Source organism: Ceratotherium simum, chromosome 3, assembly GCF_057802395.1.
Source record: "Ceratotherium simum simum isolate JZ-2026a chromosome 3, ASM5780239v1, whole genome shotgun sequence".
NCBI classification, from domain to species: Eukaryota; Metazoa; Chordata; class Mammalia; order Perissodactyla; family Rhinocerotidae; genus Ceratotherium; species Ceratotherium simum.
The window spans coordinates 96,912,179-96,934,049 of NC_141902.1; the positions used below are offsets into that span (position 1 = coordinate 96,912,179).

Here is a 21,871-nt window from a genome sequence, read left to right on the forward strand (position 1 = left end):
AAGAACCTAGAAAAAAAGTGAAGTTAACCTAAAGCAAGTAGAAGGGAGGAAATAATAAAGATAAGAGCAGAAATCAATAAAATTGAAAACAGGAAAAAAACAATAGATAATCAATGATATGAACTTCTATCAAGACTGATGAGGTAAAAAAGAGAGAAGACACAAATTACCAATAATAGGAATGAAATAGTATGTCACTACAGACCCTGCAGAGATCAAAAAGATAATAAGGGAACACTACAAACAACTCCATATCTACACACATAAATTTGACAACTTAGATGAAATGGACCAATTCCTCTAAAAGGATAACCTACCACAACTCAACAAATATGAAAAAGATAATCTGAATAGTCCTATAACTATTAAGAACACTGAATGTGTAAATTAAAACTCCCAAACAAGAGAATTCTAGGGCCAGATGGTTTTGCTAGAGAATTTTACTAAATATTTAAAGAATTAACATCAGAAAATAGGACAGAACATTTCCCAATTCATTTGATGAAGCTAGTATTACTTTGGTACCAAAACGAGACAAAGACAGTACAAAAAAAAAGAAAATTACAAATGAATATCCCTCATGCATACATAGACAAAAATCCTTAACAAAATATTAGCAAATAAAAATCAGCAATATACAAAAAGAATTACACATGATGACCATGTGGGGTTATTCCAGGGGTGCAAAGATAGCTCAATATTCAAAAATCAATCAATGTAATCCACCACATTAATAGGCCAAAGAAGAAAAATTACATGATCATATCAATCAGTGCAGAAAAGCATCTAACAAAATTTAACACCTATTCATAATATAAACTCTCTGTATACTAGGACTAGAAGAGAACATCCTCAACTTCATAAAGAGCATCTTCAAAAGACCTATAGCTAACAACACACTTAATGATAAAAACTGAATGCTTTCCCTCTAAGTTTGGGAACAAAACAAGAATGCCCAATGTCAACACTTATTTAATATAGTACTGGAAGTTCTAGCCACTGCAATAAGATGGCAAAAAGAAATAAAAGGCATACAGATCAGAAAGGAAGAAATAAATCTGTTCTTTCTTGTAGGTGACATGATTGTCTACGTAGAAAATCCCAAGGCATCTACCAAAATAATTCCTAGAACTAATAAATGAGTTCAGCAATTTGCAGGATACAAAATAAACATAAAAATCAGTTGTATTTCTTTCTACTAACAATGAACACATAGACACCAAAATTAAAATGTATACAATTTACAATCACTTAAAAAAGATACTTAAGCATAAATCTAACAAAACATGTAGAAGATTTGTATGCTCCAAACTACAAAACACTAATGAAAGAAATCAAAAATCTAAATAAATAGTGAGACATATCATATTCATAGATTGGAAAACTCAGCCTAGTAAAGATCAATTCTCCCCAAATTAATATACAAGTTTCATATGATTCCTACCAAAATCTCAGCAAGATTTTTTGTATATATAGACAAAATTCTAAACTGTATATGCAAATGCAGAGAGACTAGAATAGCTAAAACAACTTTGAAAAAAAAGAATAAGGTGGGAACAATCAGTCTACCTGATTTCAAGACTTATTATACAGCTACAGTAATCCAGAATGTGTGGTGCTGGAGGAGGGCTATACACACAGAATAGAGAATCCAGAAACAGATCTGTGCAAATATGCCCAACTGATTTAGGACACAGATGCAAAAGCCATTCAATGGCGGAAAGATTCCCTACTCAACAAACGGTGCTGTAGTGACTGAACGTCCACAGGGCGCACGGAGGAGGGAAGAGGCTGGGCCTAAGTCTCATATTTTACACAAAAATTAACTCAAAATGGACTTACTTGTACAACGTAAAATGATAAGACTTTTAGAAAAAATAGGAGAAAATTTTCAGCATCTAGGGCTAGGCACAGAACTCTAAAATTTTACACCAAAAGCATATTCATAAAAGGAACAATTGATAAATTGGACTTCATTCAAATTAAAAACTTTTGCTCCGTGGAAGACTCTGTTAAGAGGATGAAAAGACAAGCTACAGTCTGGGAGAAAATATTTGCAAACCACATGTCCCACAAAAGACTAGTATCAAGAATATATAAAGAACTCTCAAAATTCAACAGGAAAAATAAACAATTCAAGTAGAAAATGGGCAAAAGATAAGAACAGACATTTCACTGAAGGGATCTACAGATGGCAAATAAGTCCACGAAAAGATATTCAGCATCATCAGCCATTAGTGAAACACAAATTACAACCACAATGAGATATCACTACACAACTATCAGAATGGCTAAGATAAAAAACAGCGACGTCAAATGCTGTCGAGAAAGCAGAGGAACTGGATCACTCAGAAACTTTGTTTATAAGAAAGTAAAATGTTACAGTCACTCTGGGAAACAGCTTAGCAGTCTATTTACAAATAAAACATGCAACTATCATACAACCCAAAAATTGCACTACTGGGCATTTACCCTAGAGAAGTGAAAATTTATGTTCACACCAAACCTGTACAGGAATGTTTCTATCACCCCTATTCATAATAGCCCGAAACCGAAAACGACACAGATGTCCTTCAACGGTGAATGGTTAGAGAAACTGTGGTACATCCATACCATGGACTATTACTCAGCAATAAAAAAGGAACTAACTACTGATACACACAACCTGGATGAACCTCCAGAGAATTATACTGAGTGAAAAAAGCCAACTCTCAAAGGTTACATACTGTCTGACACCATTTATACAACGTTCTTGAAATGGTTGCCATGGGTGAAGGCACAGGTGAGGGTGGGAGGGAAGTGAGTGTGGCTATAAAAGGGCAACATGAGGAATCTTCATGGTAATGGAAATATTCCATATATTGATATATCAATATCAATAACCTGACTGAGATATTGTACTATAGTTTTGCAAGATGTTACCATTGCGAGAAACTAAGGTATACGGATCTCTTTGTGTTATTTTCTTACAACTTCATGTGAATCTACAATAATCTTGAAATAAAGAATTCAATTTAAAAATTGCATTTACATATGCCATAAAATAGCAGTTAGAAAACAAAATTGTTAAAAGATAACATTTACAACTGCATCAGAAAATAAAGAATGCCTAGGAACTAATCTAATAAAAGATATGCAAGCCCTTTCTGAAAAAAATTACAAAACTTACTGAAAGGCATTAAATAAGTCCTGAATAATAGAGAGATATATCATGTTCATGCAAATGGGAGACAATATTCTACAGATGTCAGTTGTCCCTCAAATTCATGTGTAAACTTAATGCAGTACTAAACAAAATTTCAAGTGTTTTTTAGAACGTCACAAACTGATGCTTGAATTTTTATCAAGAAGCAAGGGGCCTCAAACAAAGACACGTATGTAAATAAGAACAAAGAGAGAGAAATTTCCATACAAGAGAACAATACTTATTTTAAAAAATAATGATTAAGACAGTAGAGTTTTGACATAAGGATAACAAATTGGTCAATGGAACAGAATAGAGAACCTACAAACAGCTTTGTGTTCACATGAGGAAACACGATTTGTGACGGAACAGTGCATCTGTGGGGGAGACGGACACTTCAGAAGAGGGTGGGTGCTGGGACAACTGGTCAACCACGTGGAAAAAGTGATAGTGCACCACATACTTCAAAAACATCAGTCCTGGGTGCATTACAACATAAATACAAAAGGCAAAAGTATGATATGTTCAGAAGACAACAGAAGAGAATAGAATTATAATAGAATGTGTTTACTTTAGGAAAGGATAAAATCTTCAAACAAGATGCAAAAAGCACAAAGTATATAGGACATGATGGATAAATTCCACATTAAAATGAGGAACTTGTACTCATCAGTTAAAAGAGTAAAATGACAAGTTAAAAGCTGGAAAAAGAAAAAAACCAACAACCCAAAAGAAAAACAGAAAAGGTCTGGAAGGGTGTATTACATAAGAGGAAATTCAGAAGTTTCATAATCACATGGAAATATGTGCAACCTTACTAGTAACTAGAAAAATGCAAATTATAATTAACACAAAAAACAGTTCAATAGGCCCCAGAGTGGAAAAAGTTTAAAAGCCTGATGATATCAACAATTGATGAGGATGCAGAGCAACAAAGAAATGTACACCTGCTGCTGAAAGGGTAGACTGGCAGAACCACTTTAGAAAATAATTTGGCAGTATCTAGCACAAATGAAGAGGTCCATACCCTAAGACTCACCCATTCCACACCCAGTTTTATACCCTATAGAAACTTGCAGAAACGCACAAGGAGGCATGTACAAGAATGTCCACAGAAGTACTGTCTCTAATTCAAAGGGGAGAAAAGGAAATATCCCAAATGTCCATCAACAGCAGAGTGGATAAATAAATTGTATGTGTTCACACAATAGAACACTATAAAGCAGTGAAAATCAATGAGCTACAACACAATGAAATAACATGAATGACTTTCTGGAAAGTAATGTTGAGTAATAGAAGCAAGTTAACCAAAGAGGAATCACTGTGCAATTGCATTTATATCATATTCAAAAATAAGTGGAACTGAGACTTCCAGTTCCAGAACAAAATGGTGTTGGCTCCCGGCTAAATACAACTAAATATCCTGGATATTATTCAACAGAAATAATGAAGGATTCTGAAAGCCGGAAAAGAGAGGGCTAACTGGCTAGGAACCTCAGGACTTGAGGAATGACAATATGGTGTGAGTTCCTTGTTTTGTTTTGTTTTTTAACTACAATATACCCAGACTAGGCACTGGAGAGGCCGGCAACCCACAACTGCCAATAGACAAAGACAAGAAACAAAAACAAAAACAGTATTCTCTCTGGCCTGGCCAAAAGACCAGGAAAGTGAGAAGTCCAACAAAGACCTGGTGGGAGCCCCCATCCCTGAGCCACAATCAAGGCACCCCTAGGAGGTCTGACATGACTGCCTTGGCAGCAGCAGACTTTGGCAGGTGTCCCAGCCTTTGCTTCACAACTAAGACAGCAGCAGGTGATCCACTCTTCCTGTGGCAGTGGCAGCAGCAAAGCCCCAGGCTGACCCAGCCCCTGCTCCATAACTAGGGCACAAGCAGGAGGCAGATCCACTTGCAGGGGCAGCATCAGCTGAGCGCTTCATTTTCCTGCCCTCCACCTAATGGCAAAAGAGACCCAGGCCCAGCAGCTTCTGCCCATCTGCACTCTGAGCAGCAGATGGTCACCTAGTGGTACCAGGCAGGCCAGAGAAGCTCTTTCCACCCCAGCAGGCAGAACTGCAGGGACTGAGCAAGAGCTCCAGTAGTGCCAGAAAGATGAAGCAGACTGGAATAGCATTGCAAGGGCTCTGAAAACTAAAATGTCATTACAAAATCCCACCAAAGTAGTCCAGAACTACACGCTAAACCTAAACAGGTGGCTACTTGCTAAAACAGAAGATTTAAATTAGATCAAGAGACTTCTACCATAATAATGAAAATGTCCAAGATACAATTAAAAGTCACTTTTAACAGCAAGAACCAGGAATCCATAACTTGAATGAGAAAAGGCAAACAGCTGATGCCAATTCTGAGCTGAACCAGATGTCGGAGCCATCTGACAAGGATTGTAAAGCAGCCATCATAAAAATGCTTCAATAATCATCTACAATTCTCTTGAAACAAATGAAAAATTAGGAGATAACAAAGAAATAGAAGTTTCTTAAAAAGAAGAAAATAGAGGTTAGAGAACTGAACACAATAAACCCAAAGAAATCAATACCAAGATACCTCCTAATTAAACTTCTGAAAACTAACGATAAAGAAGGAATTCTTAAAAACAACCAGAAAGAAACAACCCATTACCTAAAAAGATTACAAACACTAAGTTAAATGAGAGATTTCACATCTGAACATATGGAGGGCAGAAGGAAGAGGCGCAACACTTTTCAAGGGCAGAAAAATACATGTCAACTATAAATCCTATCCATTGAAAATACCCTTCAGGAATGAAGGAGAAGTAAAGATATTCTCAGATGAATGAAAAACGCAGAGAATGTGTCACTAGCAGATCTATCCTTAAAGAATGGCTAAAGGAAGCTCTCCAAATAGAAAGAAAATGACAAAACAGCTGGGACCTTCAGAAAGGAAAGAAGAACAGTAGAATAGGTAAAAATAGAAGTAGAAATAATAGATATCTTTCCCTTTATGAGTTTCTTTAATCATATTTTATGCTTGAAGCAAAAGTTATAACATCACCTGTTGTGGTGGTCAATGGATGTAGATGAAGTTAAGACACTTAAGTCATCACTTAAGACAATGATATTTAAGAAATGAGGAGAGTAAAGGGACTTAGAAGTAAGCTTTCTACTTCACTCAAAGGCGTAAAACATCAGTACCAATATGGCAATACATACAGCAACCACTATGAAAACTATAAAAAGTGATATACTCAAAAACATTACAAATAAATCAAAATGGAGCTCTAAAAAATGTTCACGTAATCCACAGGAAAGCAAGAGAAAAGAAATGGAGGAACAAGAAATACAGGGAACAAACAGAAAACAAATAATAAAGTGGCAGACTTAAGCCCTAACATTAATTATTACTTTAAATGTAAATGGTCTAAATACTCCAATTAAAGAACAGAGATTGGCAGAGTGGGTAAAAATTTTAAAAAATTGACTCAACTATGTGCTGTCTATAAGAAATTCACTTAAGGCATAATGACATAGGTAGATCAAAAGTAAAGGATAAAAAAGATATGCAAAGATTAATCAAAATTCAGCAGAACTAAACAATACATCATTCAGGCATACAAACAGGTATGGTAAACTCTAAAAAGAAACTCTGGGGCATGATGCACCCAAAATGAAGGACAGTGGTTATCTCTGAAAGGTGTAGGAATGGGATGGCATCATGTAGGGGCACTCAAAGTGCCTCAAAATTTATGGTAAGACTTGTTTCTTAAACTTGATGATTAATAGACAGGTATTCAGGGCATCTTTATTTTTTTAGAGTATACATTTTATAAATTTATTTTTCTATTATCAATATTTAATAAAATATTTTTAAAGATCCTAAAATAATAAATTATGATTCATCCATGTGATGGAATCTCATGCAGCCTTTAACATTTTTTCAGACACTCTCCTAAGCTGGTGCTGGAAGCACAAACTCATTCAGTAAATTCTTCCTACCTACGGCTAGTACCCAGAATTCATTCTTTAGTGGGAACATACAACTTTGTGTTTCTGTGATAAATTACTGTAGTAAAATAGGGAGACACAGCATGCCCTAGAAATTTAGATGGAGCAGGTTGTCTCAAACAGGGATGGTGGAAGCTAGGGGTACAGGATAAGGGGAGGATCAGGAAAAGCTTCATGGCAGATATTCCATTGAAGCGGGGCCTCAGAGGATGACTAAGATTTGGGTTCATGAAGATCAGAGTCAGGAAGGTATTCCAGGTAGAGGGGGCAGCAAGGGCAGAGGCTTGAAGGCAGTAACCAGTGGGTTTTACGCAAAGAATAGAGAGAAGCCTTGGGTGACTTGTAATGCACATATGAAGGGCCATATTGAGAAACAGAGTTGGAAAGGTAGATGGTTTTCTACTTCTTCCCAATTTCCCTATTCCTCTGCTTCTTTCCACGAAACTCTTTTCATTAACCAAATGGTGTCCAGAGAGAACCAATGAGATTCAAAAGACCAGCTTCCAGGCAAATAGCTCCAAATGTCTTTTGACAACGGAAACAGCAACTAGAAACCACGTGGAGTTTCGGAGACAGTCAGCAAGTGCACATTAATCATACCTGCGGGCTATCCCTCCCGCTTCCTGCATGTGGCCCACCCTTGTCTCCCTCCCCATCCTCCCCCACACACAGGGGATGCGGCTGGCTCCATGGGAGTCCTGGAGCCCTAAGCTTCCCTGCCAGTGGCTGCTCTCAGCCTCCACCAGCTGCTCTTCTGTGGCAGGAAGAGGCAAGCGGCCAAAGGATTGTGTTTCCCACTTGCCAAGGAAGCCTGGGCCTCAAAGCCACAGGCTGAACTGCTTCAAGGCAGCAAGATGAAGGGACTTGTCTGATCATGGAAGGCCTTGACCACCCTCTCACCACCCACAGCACATGCCAGAGATTCAGATGGTTGATCTGACCTCATCACATCCTGAGTCACACTACATGAGTGGTAACTTTGCCTAAACAATATTTTGAATTTGTAAAGAAAAGCAGGATTTTACACACTACAAAGGCCCTTCCCATGTGGATCAAAGCATTTTGCATCCTTTTAGAAAGTCAGCTCCAGGGGGAGGACCTCCCACATGCTTGGTCTCATCTGCTGCTGTTTTACTCCCAGATGGAAGTGCCCCGTGACTCCAGACCCCAGCCAGTGGGAATGCCCAAAGCAATGTCCAGTGTAAACCCACGTGTTGGCTCAAAAAACCAATGCGAGCTTGGGCTATGTCAATAGGCCCTCTGCCTTAAGGGTGGCCTCATTATGCTCATTTAGGCAACCATTCATTCCACAAATATTTATAGAGCCATCACTCTGTGCCAGCTCCCAATCTCATCCAGTGCCTTAAAAAGAGTACCCGCTCCATAGTGAGCAAATATAGGGCTTCAGGCCTATTTGGTGATCTGCTAATATTTAGCTAGAGAGAAACCAAAAAACTAATGAGGTAGGAGGCATCAGATTGTATCAAGGGAGCTTGTGCCCCCCTCCCACCCCATCTCTCCCCTGGGTCTATCCTATCAAGAGCAAATCACACCACCAGTGTGCACAGTTTTAGGCTGGAAGGGTGTCTGTTTGCTGGAGTGAAGAGGGGTGATTAGAGAATTGCAGGTGTCCACGTGCCTGCATGTACGGCCCCATGTGGTGCTGGACAGTGCTGGGAGAGGTGGGGGAAAAGGGATCACGGCCAGTGGCCAAGAGCCAGGAAAAGGCTCTTACTACCCCACGGCATTCCAGTGCAGAACTCCGAGAAGTCCAAGAACTTATTTGAACTTGGATATCCAAGTACTTATGAGGTATATTTGTCAAGGTAGAAGGATAGAAAATTTATTTTTCAACATATTTTACCTTCATTTGTAACTTTTAAATATTTAGACGTTTGGCCTATAGGTCTCCATTTGTGCTCTCATCCTAGGTCCTGCCCATGTTAGAGGCAAGACTGCTTCAGGCAGAAGGAAAGTGATCTCAGTGTAGAAATGCAGAAGGAATGAAGAATAAAGGAAAGTGTAAACATGTGAATTAGTGTAAATGAATATTGACTCTACAGAACAATAATAATGACCTATTCTTGTGTTTTAAATGTAAGTACAATTGAAATGCATGACAATAATATCAACAAGAGTGGCAGCTGTAAATGGAGTTGTGTGTTTTAGGTCTTAGCATTGTCTGAGAACTGATAAATGTACTAATTTGTATGATACTCTAACACAGTAAGAACACAGTTATATATTTTAATGATTAAAAGAATAGTAAAAAATGTATAACTCATAAACTAATTGAAGGGGAAATAGAGTAGCAAAAGATATATTAATCTAAAAGAGGGCAAGAAGAGAGAGAAAACCAAGTGTAAAACTTTTGGGACAATGAGAGACCAAATAATAAGAGAGTAGATATAGACCCAAACACATCTAAAATTACACTAAATGTAAATGGTAACAATACCCACTATTATAAGATAAAGACTGTAAGATGGAAGAAAAATAAACTAACTATATGCTGCTTACATGAGATGTACTTTAAATATATAAACACAGGTTGAAGGTGAAAGGAGGGAAAAAAGATATACAGTGCAAACACTAACCAAAAGACAGTAGGTGAATATCAGATAATGTTTTTAGCAAAAATCATCATTAGACAAAAAAGTACTATTTCAAAATTATAAAGGTGTTAATTCACCAGGAAAATATTTTAAAAATACTAAATGTGCATATAAAAATATAGCTTCAAAATATATAAAGCAAAAATTGACAGAACTAAAAAAATGAATGGGCAAATCTACAATCATAATTGGAGACTTTAACACACTTCTCTCAGTAGCTAATAGAGGAATGGAATCAGTAAGGATAAAAAAGATCTGGAAAATGTGATTATCAAATTGACCTAATAGACATATATAGAACACTGCATTGAACAACAGCATTATATACGTGTATATTTATATATATAAAATATTTATATTACATATAGCATATTTACATATGATATGTATAATTATATATATATAATTTCCAATGATTAAACCATTGTAATTAAAATCATTCACAATATGTTCTCTTCTCCAACCACAGAATAATCAATCTAGGAAGAGAGAGAAAATCCTCAACTGCCTGGAAATTAAAGAATACATTTCTAAATAAACCATAAGTCACATGAGAAATCACAATAGAAAAAATACATATCTGTATCTATCTATCAAGAAAATATTAAATATCAAAATTTGTGAATGAAGCTAACTAAACTTAGAGGGAAATTTATAGCCATAAATGCATTTATTAGAAAAGAATAAAAGCTGCAAATCAATTATCCACGCTTTCATCTCAAAAAGCTAGAAACAAAGAACAAAAAAATAGACCTAAAGAATGTAGAAGAAAAGACATAAAAAGAATAAGAACAGAGAGAAATTAAATAGAAAACATAGAACAGAAAACTTCAACAAAATCAAAAGCTGGTTCTTTGAGAAGACATAAAACTGATACATCCCTGGAACAATAGATTAGTTTTAAAAAAAGAGAGAAAAGATATAAAGTATCGATATCAGGAAGGAAAAATAGGCATCACTACAGTTCCTCCCAGTGCCTGGAAGGTGATAAGCACACACACCCCACACACACCAACACAAGTAGCACTGGGGAGGCTGAGGATGAGTGGCTGTAGCCATGTCAATATCCTGGTTGTGATATTGTGCTACAGTTTTACCAAGTGTTACCTTTGGCAGAAATGGGGAGAGGGTAACAGGACCTCTCTGTATTACTCTTTACATCATGTAAATCTATAATTATCTCAATAAAACCTTCCATTAAAATGTACTAAGATTTCCTGAACAACTTTATGCTAATAAAATTGGAAATTCAGATGAAAAAAATTCCTAGAACAAAAATACATCTTACCAAAACTGATACTGGAAGAAATTTTAAAAATCTGAATATTCCTGTATCTATTAAATAGATTCAATGGTAATTTAAAACCTTTCCACAAAGAAATCTCCAGGCCCAGGTGGCTCGTAAGTGAATTCTTCCAACCATTTAAAAAAGGTTAGCACCAATATTAGTCAAGCTCTTCCAGAGGGTGGAAAAGAGGAAATATTTCCTAACTCATTTCATGAGGCCAACATACATACCCATAATATGAAAAGCAGACAAGGACATTACAAGAAAGGAAAATTTCAGGTTAATCTCTCCCTCAAACACAAATGGCAAAAATCACAAACAAAATATTAACATATCCAATCCACAGTTATATTAAAAGGATACTATTTCATAACTAAGTTGAGTTTGTTCCAGGAATGCAACATTGTTTTAACATTCAAAAGAGTCAATCAATGTAACTCATCACATTAACAAGAATGAAGTAGAAAAATCCGTATGATTATCTCAATAAATGCAGAGAAAAGTCATTTGATAAAACTTAACAAATTCACTAGGGGAAAACTAAAACCTCTTTTCCAACTGCAAATAGAGGCAAACTTCCTCAATCCAATGAAGAGTATCTACAAAAATACAACAAACATCATACTTATTTGCCAAATAATGAAACGTTTCCCTTGAGCTCAGCAATGAAACAAGGATACTGCTGTCACCGCTTCTGTTCATCACTGTACTTTATTTAGGCCCCGGCCAGCAAGACGTGTGTTGGGGGGGGTGGTATAAAAATTGGGAGGGAGAAACAGAGCTATGATTTTTCAAAAGTGGCAAAAAAAAAAGATTGTGTATGCTGAAAAACAAACCAAAAAAATCTATAATCAAACGTGAGAGAAATACATCATGTAAATGGATTGGAAGATTCAATATTGTAAAGATATCAGTTCTCTTCAAATTGATCTATAGAGTCAATGCAATTCCAATAAAAATCTCACGAATAACCAAGTCTAATTGGAAGAATAAAGCTAGAGAACTTACAAACCAGATAAAAAAACTTATTATAAAACCACCATAATTAAAACTGAGGGGTATTAGTGCAAGAATAAAAAAATACGACTAACCAGAATGGAGAGACCAGAAACAGACCCACATGTGCATGTGGTCCTTGCCATATAAAAGAGATGACAGTGCTGTGCAGTGGGGCGAGGACAGGCCTCCAGAAAATAATGCTGGGACAATCGGATAGCCACATAGGAAAGAATTTAATGTATGCATCACAAAGTGTACAAAAACCAACTTGATATGAATTAAAGATCAAAATGTGAAAGATAAAACAACAAAGCTGCTAGAAGAAACATGGGAAAATATCTTTACAAGCTTGGGGCAGACAATAATTTCTTTAAAAGGATCTCTTGGTAACACTGGAGCCAGGCCCACTGTGTGGGATGTAAGTGTCTCCCTCTCACTTCTGCCACCTCCCTTGTCCCCCTCCCTCCACCCTCTCCCTCTGCATTCCCACCCCAATCCTACCTGCACACCCCACTGCTGTGGCGCCCTGCTAACTCTCCAGGGAAGCACTGTCTACATCCTTGGCCCATAAGTGCAGGGCATCCTGGAGGGGCGGACAACAGACTGCAGCTTGACCTAAGCTCGTTCTCTTATTCTGAGATTGCTTCAATTCCACAGTAATTTAGCTGGACCCATTCGCCTCTAGGGAAGTCCCATAATGAAGGGCTCACATCCTATTCCTGTAGAATGCTCAGGGGACCCGAAAGGTAACCTAGAAGCTCCTTCAAGGATATAAGTCCCCGACTACACATCCTCTGGGTGGACCCTTTCTGCAGGGAAACTGAACAAGCAAATCCGGAGCTTGGAAGGGGACAAGCGACAGGATTACTTATGCTGGCACCTGTCCCCTTGTCTAGACTGCAAACTCCCGTGGGGAGGAATAGTGTCAAATGTGTTTCTTTATCCCCAGAGGATAGCTCAGAGCAGGTGCTTTGCCAACATTTGAAGAAACAGAGGAGAGGAATGAGGGACAAAGGAGGAGAGAGAGTGGAATGAGAGGGGCCATTTGGTGAGCTTCAGTTCCACCCGCCTCAGCTCCCTTCCCTTTGGCCTCAATATCCTACTTAAAAGGCATTTAAAATACTTTTTCCATTTGAAAAAAGACAGTGGGTCTGGAGTAGCCAAGGAGTCCATGCATTTCCTTCTTTTAAAGGTCTGGGTCTTACAAATTGTGCTTTTGTCTGTTAGGTTAGGGAGTCTGGCTTGAACATCTTCCAGTTGAATCTGTCCCCAGGGGTCTGGAAGCCCCCTGAAGAAGGAGCCCCCATCAGTGCATTCACGCATGATATAGGGTCAGATGTTTGTTCCAGATTCCACACGGCCCGCCCTGCTTTGGCATGTCCCTGGGCAGTGACTTACTCAGCCCTGGTTGTGCCAAACACAACGCATCCAATAAGGCTTTTTTTTTTCAGTTGGCTGTTTATATAACTTCCTCTTCTTTAATTTCTCTATTAGGCGTTTCTAGAAGAGAGGCTGATGTCACAGGCCTCTTTCCAGATGTTGTTTTGAAATCAGTGTAACCATGGCATTGCTGGAGGCTGGGCCAACCGAGTCACGCCTGGGTGCAGGGCAGGGAAGGAGCCAGGACAGGGACTAGAGTGTCCCCGCAAGAAGGGAGGGAGATGTTACTGAGTACCCTGGGGCTCCTCCAGAAAGGCTGTTGGGACCAGCTGTCGCCTTTCACCTTCCTGCACAGTCACTTTCCATACGAAATGGGACCTGCTCAGGCAACTGAAACCCTCACTTGCTCAGAACTCACGAATGGATCAGTGGAGATCACCTGTGCTTCTTAAAAGGAAAAAAGACCTCGGGTTCTGAGCTGGCCGATACCCCTCTCTGCCATCTCAGTTCATGCCTGCCTCAAACTTGACTCAACTGTGCATACCACCCCTTCCCCACCCTCAGCAAATGAGCCTCTTTCCAGCCTCTCAGCCCCTGTACCTGTCCCTCTGTCCCTCCGCCCATTCTCATCACTCACTGTGATCTGGACTACTTTACTTGGACATTCTGCTTTCAACAGTCACCTCCAGCGCTCCCTTCCCCAAACAGAGCTGCATATCCCTCCTCAGCATCCCGTGATTTCCCTATGTATCTCTACCCATGACCTAAAATAGGAATGATCCGTTTTGCCCCTCTCTCCATCATTAGCCTACGAGCATCGCTAAAGCTACAATTCTTGCACACTGCCTGGCACATTGAAGGTACTCAATAAATATTATTGACTTCATTAATTACTTAGTTACTCAGTATCAGTCATTGTCCCCATCCTAAAACAGAAATAATAATATTTATTAAGGAATTACTATGTGTACTGTTCTGTTTTAGGTGCATTTTCTCATGTAAATGCTTATAACTTTATCCTGATAAAACCCATACAAGGTATATACTATTATTAATATTCTCCTTTTAACAGGTGAGAAAATTGAGGCACAGAGAGATAAAATGAATTGTCCAGGATCACACAGCTACTAAATGGGAAAGTTGAACCCAAACCGGAGCAGTCAGACTAATGAGGCCACACCCCTGACCCCTGTGCCATCCTGCCCCCAGAAATCATAACACTGCTGTAACTGCCTTCCTCTCAGGGCCTGGGGGGAAGGGGACAACGAGATAAGAGCTGCGAAAACACTTTTTAAACCAAAGTATTGTGCTCATGGAATCACAGAGACGACAGAGGTGCAATTTCTCTTTGACTCCTTGCCAGCCTCCCCCGCTGCCTTCCTCCAGCCCTCCCCAGGCAGCCAGCCTCCCGCCGACCCCCCGACAGACGCCAAGCACAGAGCTCCAGACACACGCTCCTGGGCACAGTGGCCCCCGCATAGCACTCGGTGCTCCCTCACGCCCATCTCTGTGCTCATGCAGTTCCCTCCACCTGGAATTCTGCCCCCTGCTTAGTCACATCCTGCATCCTTCATGGAACCTCTCACCTTTCCTGACCATTTTTCCTGCCCCTAGTGTTTCCCATCTCAGAACACGGCACCTCCTCTCCCCAGAGCTGGTCAGCTCAAAACTTGCAGTTCAACACGCGCCTCTCACTCTCTACACTTGACATCCTCCAATCAGCGAATCCTATTGGCTTTGCCTCCAACACAAATCCCTACCCTGACCATCTCAGAGCCTCTACCACTACCATCTTAGGCCCATCATTGTCGGGGCTCTCCTCATGGTCTCCTTACACTCCATTCTCTGCTCAGCAGCTGAGTGCTCCCTAAAAGGATCATGTCACACCCCTGCTCAGTCTTCCACTGTTTTCTCATCCTTGTTAGAATAAAATTCCACATCTGGCCCCTGGCTACCACCCCAACTTCATCCTCTATCATTTCCTCCTTTCCCTGATTCCCTCTACAGGCTCTTCTCCTTGATGCTCCACAAGCACACTCTTTTCTTCATGTCTTTGCGCACGCTGTTCCCTCTGCCTGGAACATCGTTCACGACAAACTAGGAGCCTGGCCAGGCTCCCCCAAACCCTCTGGGCTGCTGGCCCCTCCTTCTACCCTAATGGGTGAGCTCAGGTTGTATCAATAGAAGTCACATTGTGGGTGATGGAGCAGCCTGGGCTAGGTGGGGCCCTCGCAGAAGCTACTCGTGTCTGGAGATGATTGGGGCTATCCCCTCTATGGGGCCTGATCTCCTAATCTGTTACATAATGTTACATGATGTTGTTTATTGTATACATGCTAAGCAATGATTTTCCTCTCCAAGGAGGCAAGTTGTGCAAAAGGACTAGACCCGTCCAAAGGTACTGGAATGCCTCCCCTATTGGCTGTTGGCATTCATGTGACTGTACCCAGTGGGGCTTGGCAGCAGCACATGGGAGAAGCCCCTCGGGGCTGGCCCATCACAGAGTGAGCCACGCTGGCTCCAAGGTTGAGGGCTGTTTGGACCCTTGAGAAACCCCACCTTTGATGGAAGGCTGAAGGCCCAGGACTTGAGAGAGAATAATTCGAGAGTAAAATTCTTTAATCAAACTCTATCTCATGGTACCCAGCAATTCCATCTCACTGTGATAACGAAAATTGAAACATGGTCTAACAGCAGAGAAAACATTCTGAACTTGGCAGGTCTCCAAACACAACTTGGTTTTCCCTCTCCCCCTTCCTTGTGTCTCCATGCGCCGCCTGCATCACTCACAGCTGTGTCAGAACTGGCAGGGGTGCCTGGAGAACGCTCACAGTCACCACTCAGGGAGCAAACCCACTCATCCTGTCCTCTTCCTCCTGTCTGACGTAAGGTCTCCTCATCTGTCCAGGCTCTGTAAGTTGGGTTCTGTCACATTCTCTACTGGGTGTGATTCCACCTGCCCATGGTATGCTGGACATTGCCTGCCTGGAGATGAGAACTGCCCAGGATATTGGCTATTGCATTTCCCAGCAGGGACCTGGGCTCAATTTACTGTGGACTGACACAGTCTCTTGCTGAATCTCGCAAGCAAGAAGGTCAGCTGAGTCCCATTCATTACCATGCTCATTGTTATCATTGCAGTGGACCCTGCCTCGAATTTTTCCTTGCTCTTGTTCAGAATTAGAACTCTGTGCCTTACTGACTTTGGAATAAAAGGGTTCAAAGACTTTAATTCATAACACCAGAACCCAACCGCAGACTCTTCCAGCCCCACAGATCCTGGGTGTACCTTCGTGAAGAACATCCTCCTACAATGCTTGCCTCGGTCACTCCCAGTTGCTTGGAGTTGAGTGGCCTCGGAGGCCAGTGCTAGATCAGGAATGCTGCTGGGCCCGGCCTCCGATGTGTCTGCCAGCTGCACAGATGAGTGGAAAATTCCCTCCTTGCCCTGGCCCAGGGAAATCTCAAAGGGATCAGGACATTTCTCATCGGGGCTAGAGCCATCGTCACTGGTCTTAGTGCTACAGAGGATCAGGGACCGGGAGATGGACCGGAATTTTGTGGATTTTCTGCTCTTGCCAGGACGGCTGTGCGTCTCCATCCTCAGAGAGGAAGTACTGCTGCCCTTCTTCCTATCCTGGTCTCTGGACCTCGGTGGACGGGCAGTGACTGGACTGGGCTTGGCCACCACTTCACGGGTCCCTGGAGGAAAGAGGAGACAGGGGGAAGCAATGTGACTCGCTGCCGACAAGTGGAGCTGGACAGAGTCCTGGAACTGAGCCGCGAGTGCCCGGCACCCGGGAAGCAGGACAGATGGGGACATCGCCCTCCACTGTCACGCGTCCCTTCAGGTTGCTGGCCAAATGGGACTTCGGTTGGCCCAAGTGTTTACTGCCCTGTCCACTCTCAGCCTCTTGGAGGCCAGGGATGATCATATCCAAACCCTCATTCTACAGATGGGGAAACTGAGGCACAGAGAAGGGAAGTGTAAACCCAGAGCCACAAGGGCACCAGCAGAAGAGCCAGTAATCAGAGTCGCACAGGGATTTGAGAGATCACAGAGACCTGTGCCTTGTGAGACTTCTAAACTGAAAAGCCATTCTCAGACAAAAGTCTACAGGGCCCTCCAGTCTGCAGAGCAGGTCAAAGGGGGAGGGAGATGAAGCTGCACCTGCCCGAGCCCTTCTTCTACCCTTGGTGACTCCTCTAGCAGCTCCAAAGGACCCTGGAATTCACGGAGCCCAGTTTGGAGACCACTGCTCTCTGCGGCCTCAGCTCACAGGCGAGGAGCCTCTGACGGAGGAAGGTGGGAGTCTCAGGGGACGCCAGCCTGCCAGGGTGATGTGGGCATAGAAAGGAAGGAGCAGGGGAAGTGCCTGCAAAGGGCTCAGCGCACAAAAGGTGCTTGGTGAACCTGTGTGCCCTTCCCTGGGCCCACGGTCACTCCCCAGCCAGGACTGCAGCCAGGCCTGGGGTCTCCTGCTCCCTCACCTGCCCTGCTGGATCAGACTCCCGCAGCCTCACGGACCAAAGACCGCCTTCCGCTTCAGGTCGGCATCCCTCAGCCCAGCCCAGCTCCACCGGGAGGGCTCCCGGGGACTCAGTTCCCACGAGGCGGGTGGCGAAAGGGGCCCAGATGTTGGGTTTACAGAAGCTGAGGCTCGGGCCCAAGCTGCTAAACAGCCTGCGGCCAGAACAAGGAACTGCGGGCCGCGCGTGGCCCACTGGCACTGCCGTCCGCGCACATCCAGTATCAAAGAAGAAAAAGCAGAGCCTGCCGACATTTCATTAAACAGAAGCCCTTGCACAGAGGCCCCCGAAGAGAATTTCTTCTTAAAAGACTGTGGTTTTCAATACCCAAGTTGCAGAAATTTATTGTTTTCTATATTAGCCTTTTAATTTTATGAATTTATTCACCGACCATGTAGAGGAACCAATAGCAATGAATTAAAACTAGTGAATAGGGGCCGGCCCCGGGCCGTAGCGGTTGAGTGCGCGCGCTCCGCTGCTGGCGGCCCGGGTTCGGATCCCGGGCGTGCACCAACGCACCGCTTGTCAGGCCATGCTGTGGCGGCGTCCCACATAAAGTGGAGGAAGATGGGCACGGATGTTAGCCCAGGGCCAGTCTTCCTCAGCAAAAAGAGGAGGATTGGCAGATGTTAGCTTAGGGCCGATGTTCCTCACACATACACACAAAAAAACTAATGAATAAATATTTGAGAGCGTACTATACACCAGGCACTGTTCTCGATGCCTTAGTATAAATTAACTCAATGTTGAGCCATTTCATCGAGCACCCTCTTGCCAATATCCTGAAGTCCTGTCTTCTGCGTCCTTCTGAGACAGGAACCAGCCCAATGAGACAGGGTCATCTGCAAGGCCCCTGGGCGAACAAGATAAGGCCCCTAACCAATCGGCAAGGTAGGAGAATCAGATAGAGACTACCACCAAGATCCATATTCCGCAGCCTCCTGACTCTCCCAGGGTTACGCACGCGCCCCAGCACCCAGGAGTCCACTGAAGGTGACCCTAGCCCCATTAGCATAGTAAAAATCACACCCGGGGTGGAGAACTAGCATGCTAGTGATACATGCATCACATGTGGCAGCATGCTATGCAACAGCGCAGGCACAAGCACAACCCCACCCCTACATGCCATGACAAGGCTCCCCCCCAGCCTTTGCCTAATAAAACCCCACAATCCTGCTCCCTAACGAGCCTCACCTGCCCCTTTCCTTTCCTTCCTTTCCGCACCGGCTCCCTTGTGCCTCCCCTGTGCACAAGCCAATAAACTTTTACTTTCCTACTCCCATTTGTTGTCTCTCTTGATTTCTATCCTGGGGGACAGCAAGGACCCACGTGCCAGTGACATTTCCACCTTAAATGAGAGTAGACCCTCAACCACAGATGACTCCACACCTCTGTTGAGCCCCACCCTGACTGGGGGTTTTGGAGCCCTGGGGAGACACTCCCACTCCCCAGAAAACATTCACAGCCACCCACCAGGCCCCCAGCTCCAGCCAACAACTGTACGGTGTTTCCACAGTTAGCTTGGTCACACATTCTCAACAATGACTATCTCAACACATCACTTCATCGACCTCTCTCATCGTAACAGATATAAGAAGGTCACCTTCTTCTTCACAGAAACATAAAAGTTATCAGACAGCAATTCCCCTGACTTCTTACCGCTGAATTTACACATCCATTTGCAATACACACATATCTATGCACGCCCTTTGTAATGAAACACCCGCCCTCCTGCTGAGGCCAGGCCACCCCTCCTTTCTCTGGATTCCACTCCTCCAGGCTTTTCAGGCAGACCAACAATAAAAATAATAATAACTGACATTTATTTAGTGCTTATGATGTACCAAGCACTGTTCTAACTGCTTTACCATTTAATCCTCACAAAATCTACTGTAGGCTCCATCAATACCCTCATTTTACAAAAAACGATAACTGAGGCACAGAGAGGTTAAGTAACTTCCTCAAGATCACACAGCTAGGACTCAGTGAAAGCAGGAATTAAACTGGGCAGTCTGACTCTGGAGCCTGCACCCTTATCCACAGCTCTGCTTTGCCATTGATTATTGTCTCTCTTGCTTTTAGCCCCCATCTCTTCCTCTGCACTGGGTCTTTTTTTGTGTGTGTGTGAGGAAGATCAGCCCTGAGCTAACATCCATGCTAATCCTCCTCTTTTTGCTGAGGAAGACCGGCTCTGAGCCAACATCTATTGCCAATCCTCCTCCTTTTTCTCCCCAAAGCCCCAGGAGATAGTTGTATGTCGTAGTTGCACATCCTTCTAGTTGCTGTATGTGGGATGCGGCCTCAGCAGGGCCGAAGAAGCGGTGCGTCAGTGTGCGCCCGGGATCCGAACCAGGGCCACCAGCAGCGGAGCGCGTGCATTTAACCACTAAGCCACGGGGCCGGCCCTGCTCTGGGTCTTGATCGTCAGCGTGTAACCTACTCAAATCATTGCTGGCTTTTAAAAAGTATGTGTTGACTCCAGATCCTCCTTTTGTCACCTGCCTCTTTTATCCCCTTCGTGTCTTCCTTCTTTTTCTTTTATTACGGTAAGAACACTCCCTCTGAGTGGAGAGTACTCAGCCGTCCACATCTTCTTGAACAAATGCTCTCCCTCCTGCACTTTCTGTGCACGTGCACCTCCTCATTGAGCCACAGCCCACAGAGTCTGCTTCCTTCCTCCAAAACCACCGAATCTCTCCTATCAGTTCTGCATTTTACATGCACCAAAGTCATGAACCCACGTCCAGAGGGCATGATCTATTTGCTTAAAGCCTGCTGTATTCTGAGAGGGTTTGTTACCCAGTATATGAAGACTCAGATCTGTGGGCTGAAGAATACACAGAGTTCAAGCTTTTAGAGTCATTTTTTCCTTCTCATTGCTCTCCTTTACTTCCAGACATCACCTTTCAAATCTGAACTGTAAATGCCCTCCTTCCTACCGCCATCCCTTGACACAGGAGCTCCTCTGCATTCCGAGAACTGGTGACTCTCAACACCAACGTCACTGCAAGTGTTAATGTACCCAAACCTCTTTCCATTTTGTTCAGCCTTGTTAGGACACTTCATAGTTCACCTGGGACTCATGGAGAAGGAAGTGTGCGTGTGTGTGTACGTGCGTGCGTGCATGCACGTGTGTCGGTCACAGCCAGCACTGTTCCATTAGGCACGGAAATGAAAAACTGAAAGTTAATCAAAGTTTTGTGTTGAAATCCTCCTGGACTTTTGCTGGTGCTAAACAGAGAGAATATAAACATGGAGTTGCTGAAGGCCACCATGTGGAGAGGGCTACCTGAGAATGAAGCCAACAAAGAACGTACGGAAGGTACAGAGGCAGGGAGAGATGTGTAGAAAAAGATGAGAGAAAGGAAAGAGAACGGAGAGAAAGAGTGGGAAGGACTGAGTCTAGACGCTATTATATGAGCACCTAGATCCAGCCATGCCTTGAAGCCGTTCTATCTATTCAGTTATGCAAACTAATACATTCCTCTTTTTACTTGAAAAAAAAAAAAAGATCCTCCTGGAGTAGTAGTTCTTCTCTCTGACATTACTGGCATAAAGCATGAAAAACAGTGACACTCAAGGGCCAAGAGACTTTTGAAACCGTCTTTTATCCCACCCCAAAACAAGGAGAGGAGACAGTCACCCCAAGTCAAGGCCCAAACTCTCCTCCCCACCAGTGCTGGGCTTGGTCATAAAAGCCTCTTGCATTCTTTTTCCACCAAGCATTGCCACAGTCTGCATAGATTCTTGGGATACAAACCCAGTTCCCTTTCTTCTCCATATCCTCCCCCAACCCACAACAGCTGTCCCCTCAAAGGACAGCTCACTCACTGGGCTTTTTCCAGGACACAAACGTTTGGGAACCTTTGGGAGCAGGAGAAAGGCTGTGTT

General features: G+C 42.7%; 1 protein-coding gene across 6 annotated transcripts in view; it reads right to left on the minus strand.

Annotated features, from left to right (window-relative positions):
* The window catches only part of IL16 (interleukin 16), a 111,339-nt gene that overhangs the window by 63,861 nt on the left and 25,607 nt on the right, over positions 1 to 21,871 (minus strand). For 5 of the 6 annotated variants that reach the window (XM_087429037.1, XM_087429038.1, XM_087429036.1 and 2 more), the window contains exon 2: positions 16,740 to 17,152. In XM_087429037.1, the coding sequence (XP_087285163.1) occupies positions 16,740 to 17,152 (413 nt within the window). Of the gene's footprint in view, positions 1 to 16,739; positions 17,153 to 21,871 lie in introns of those variants that run through there. The other variant, XM_087429039.1, reaches the window with a different exon arrangement.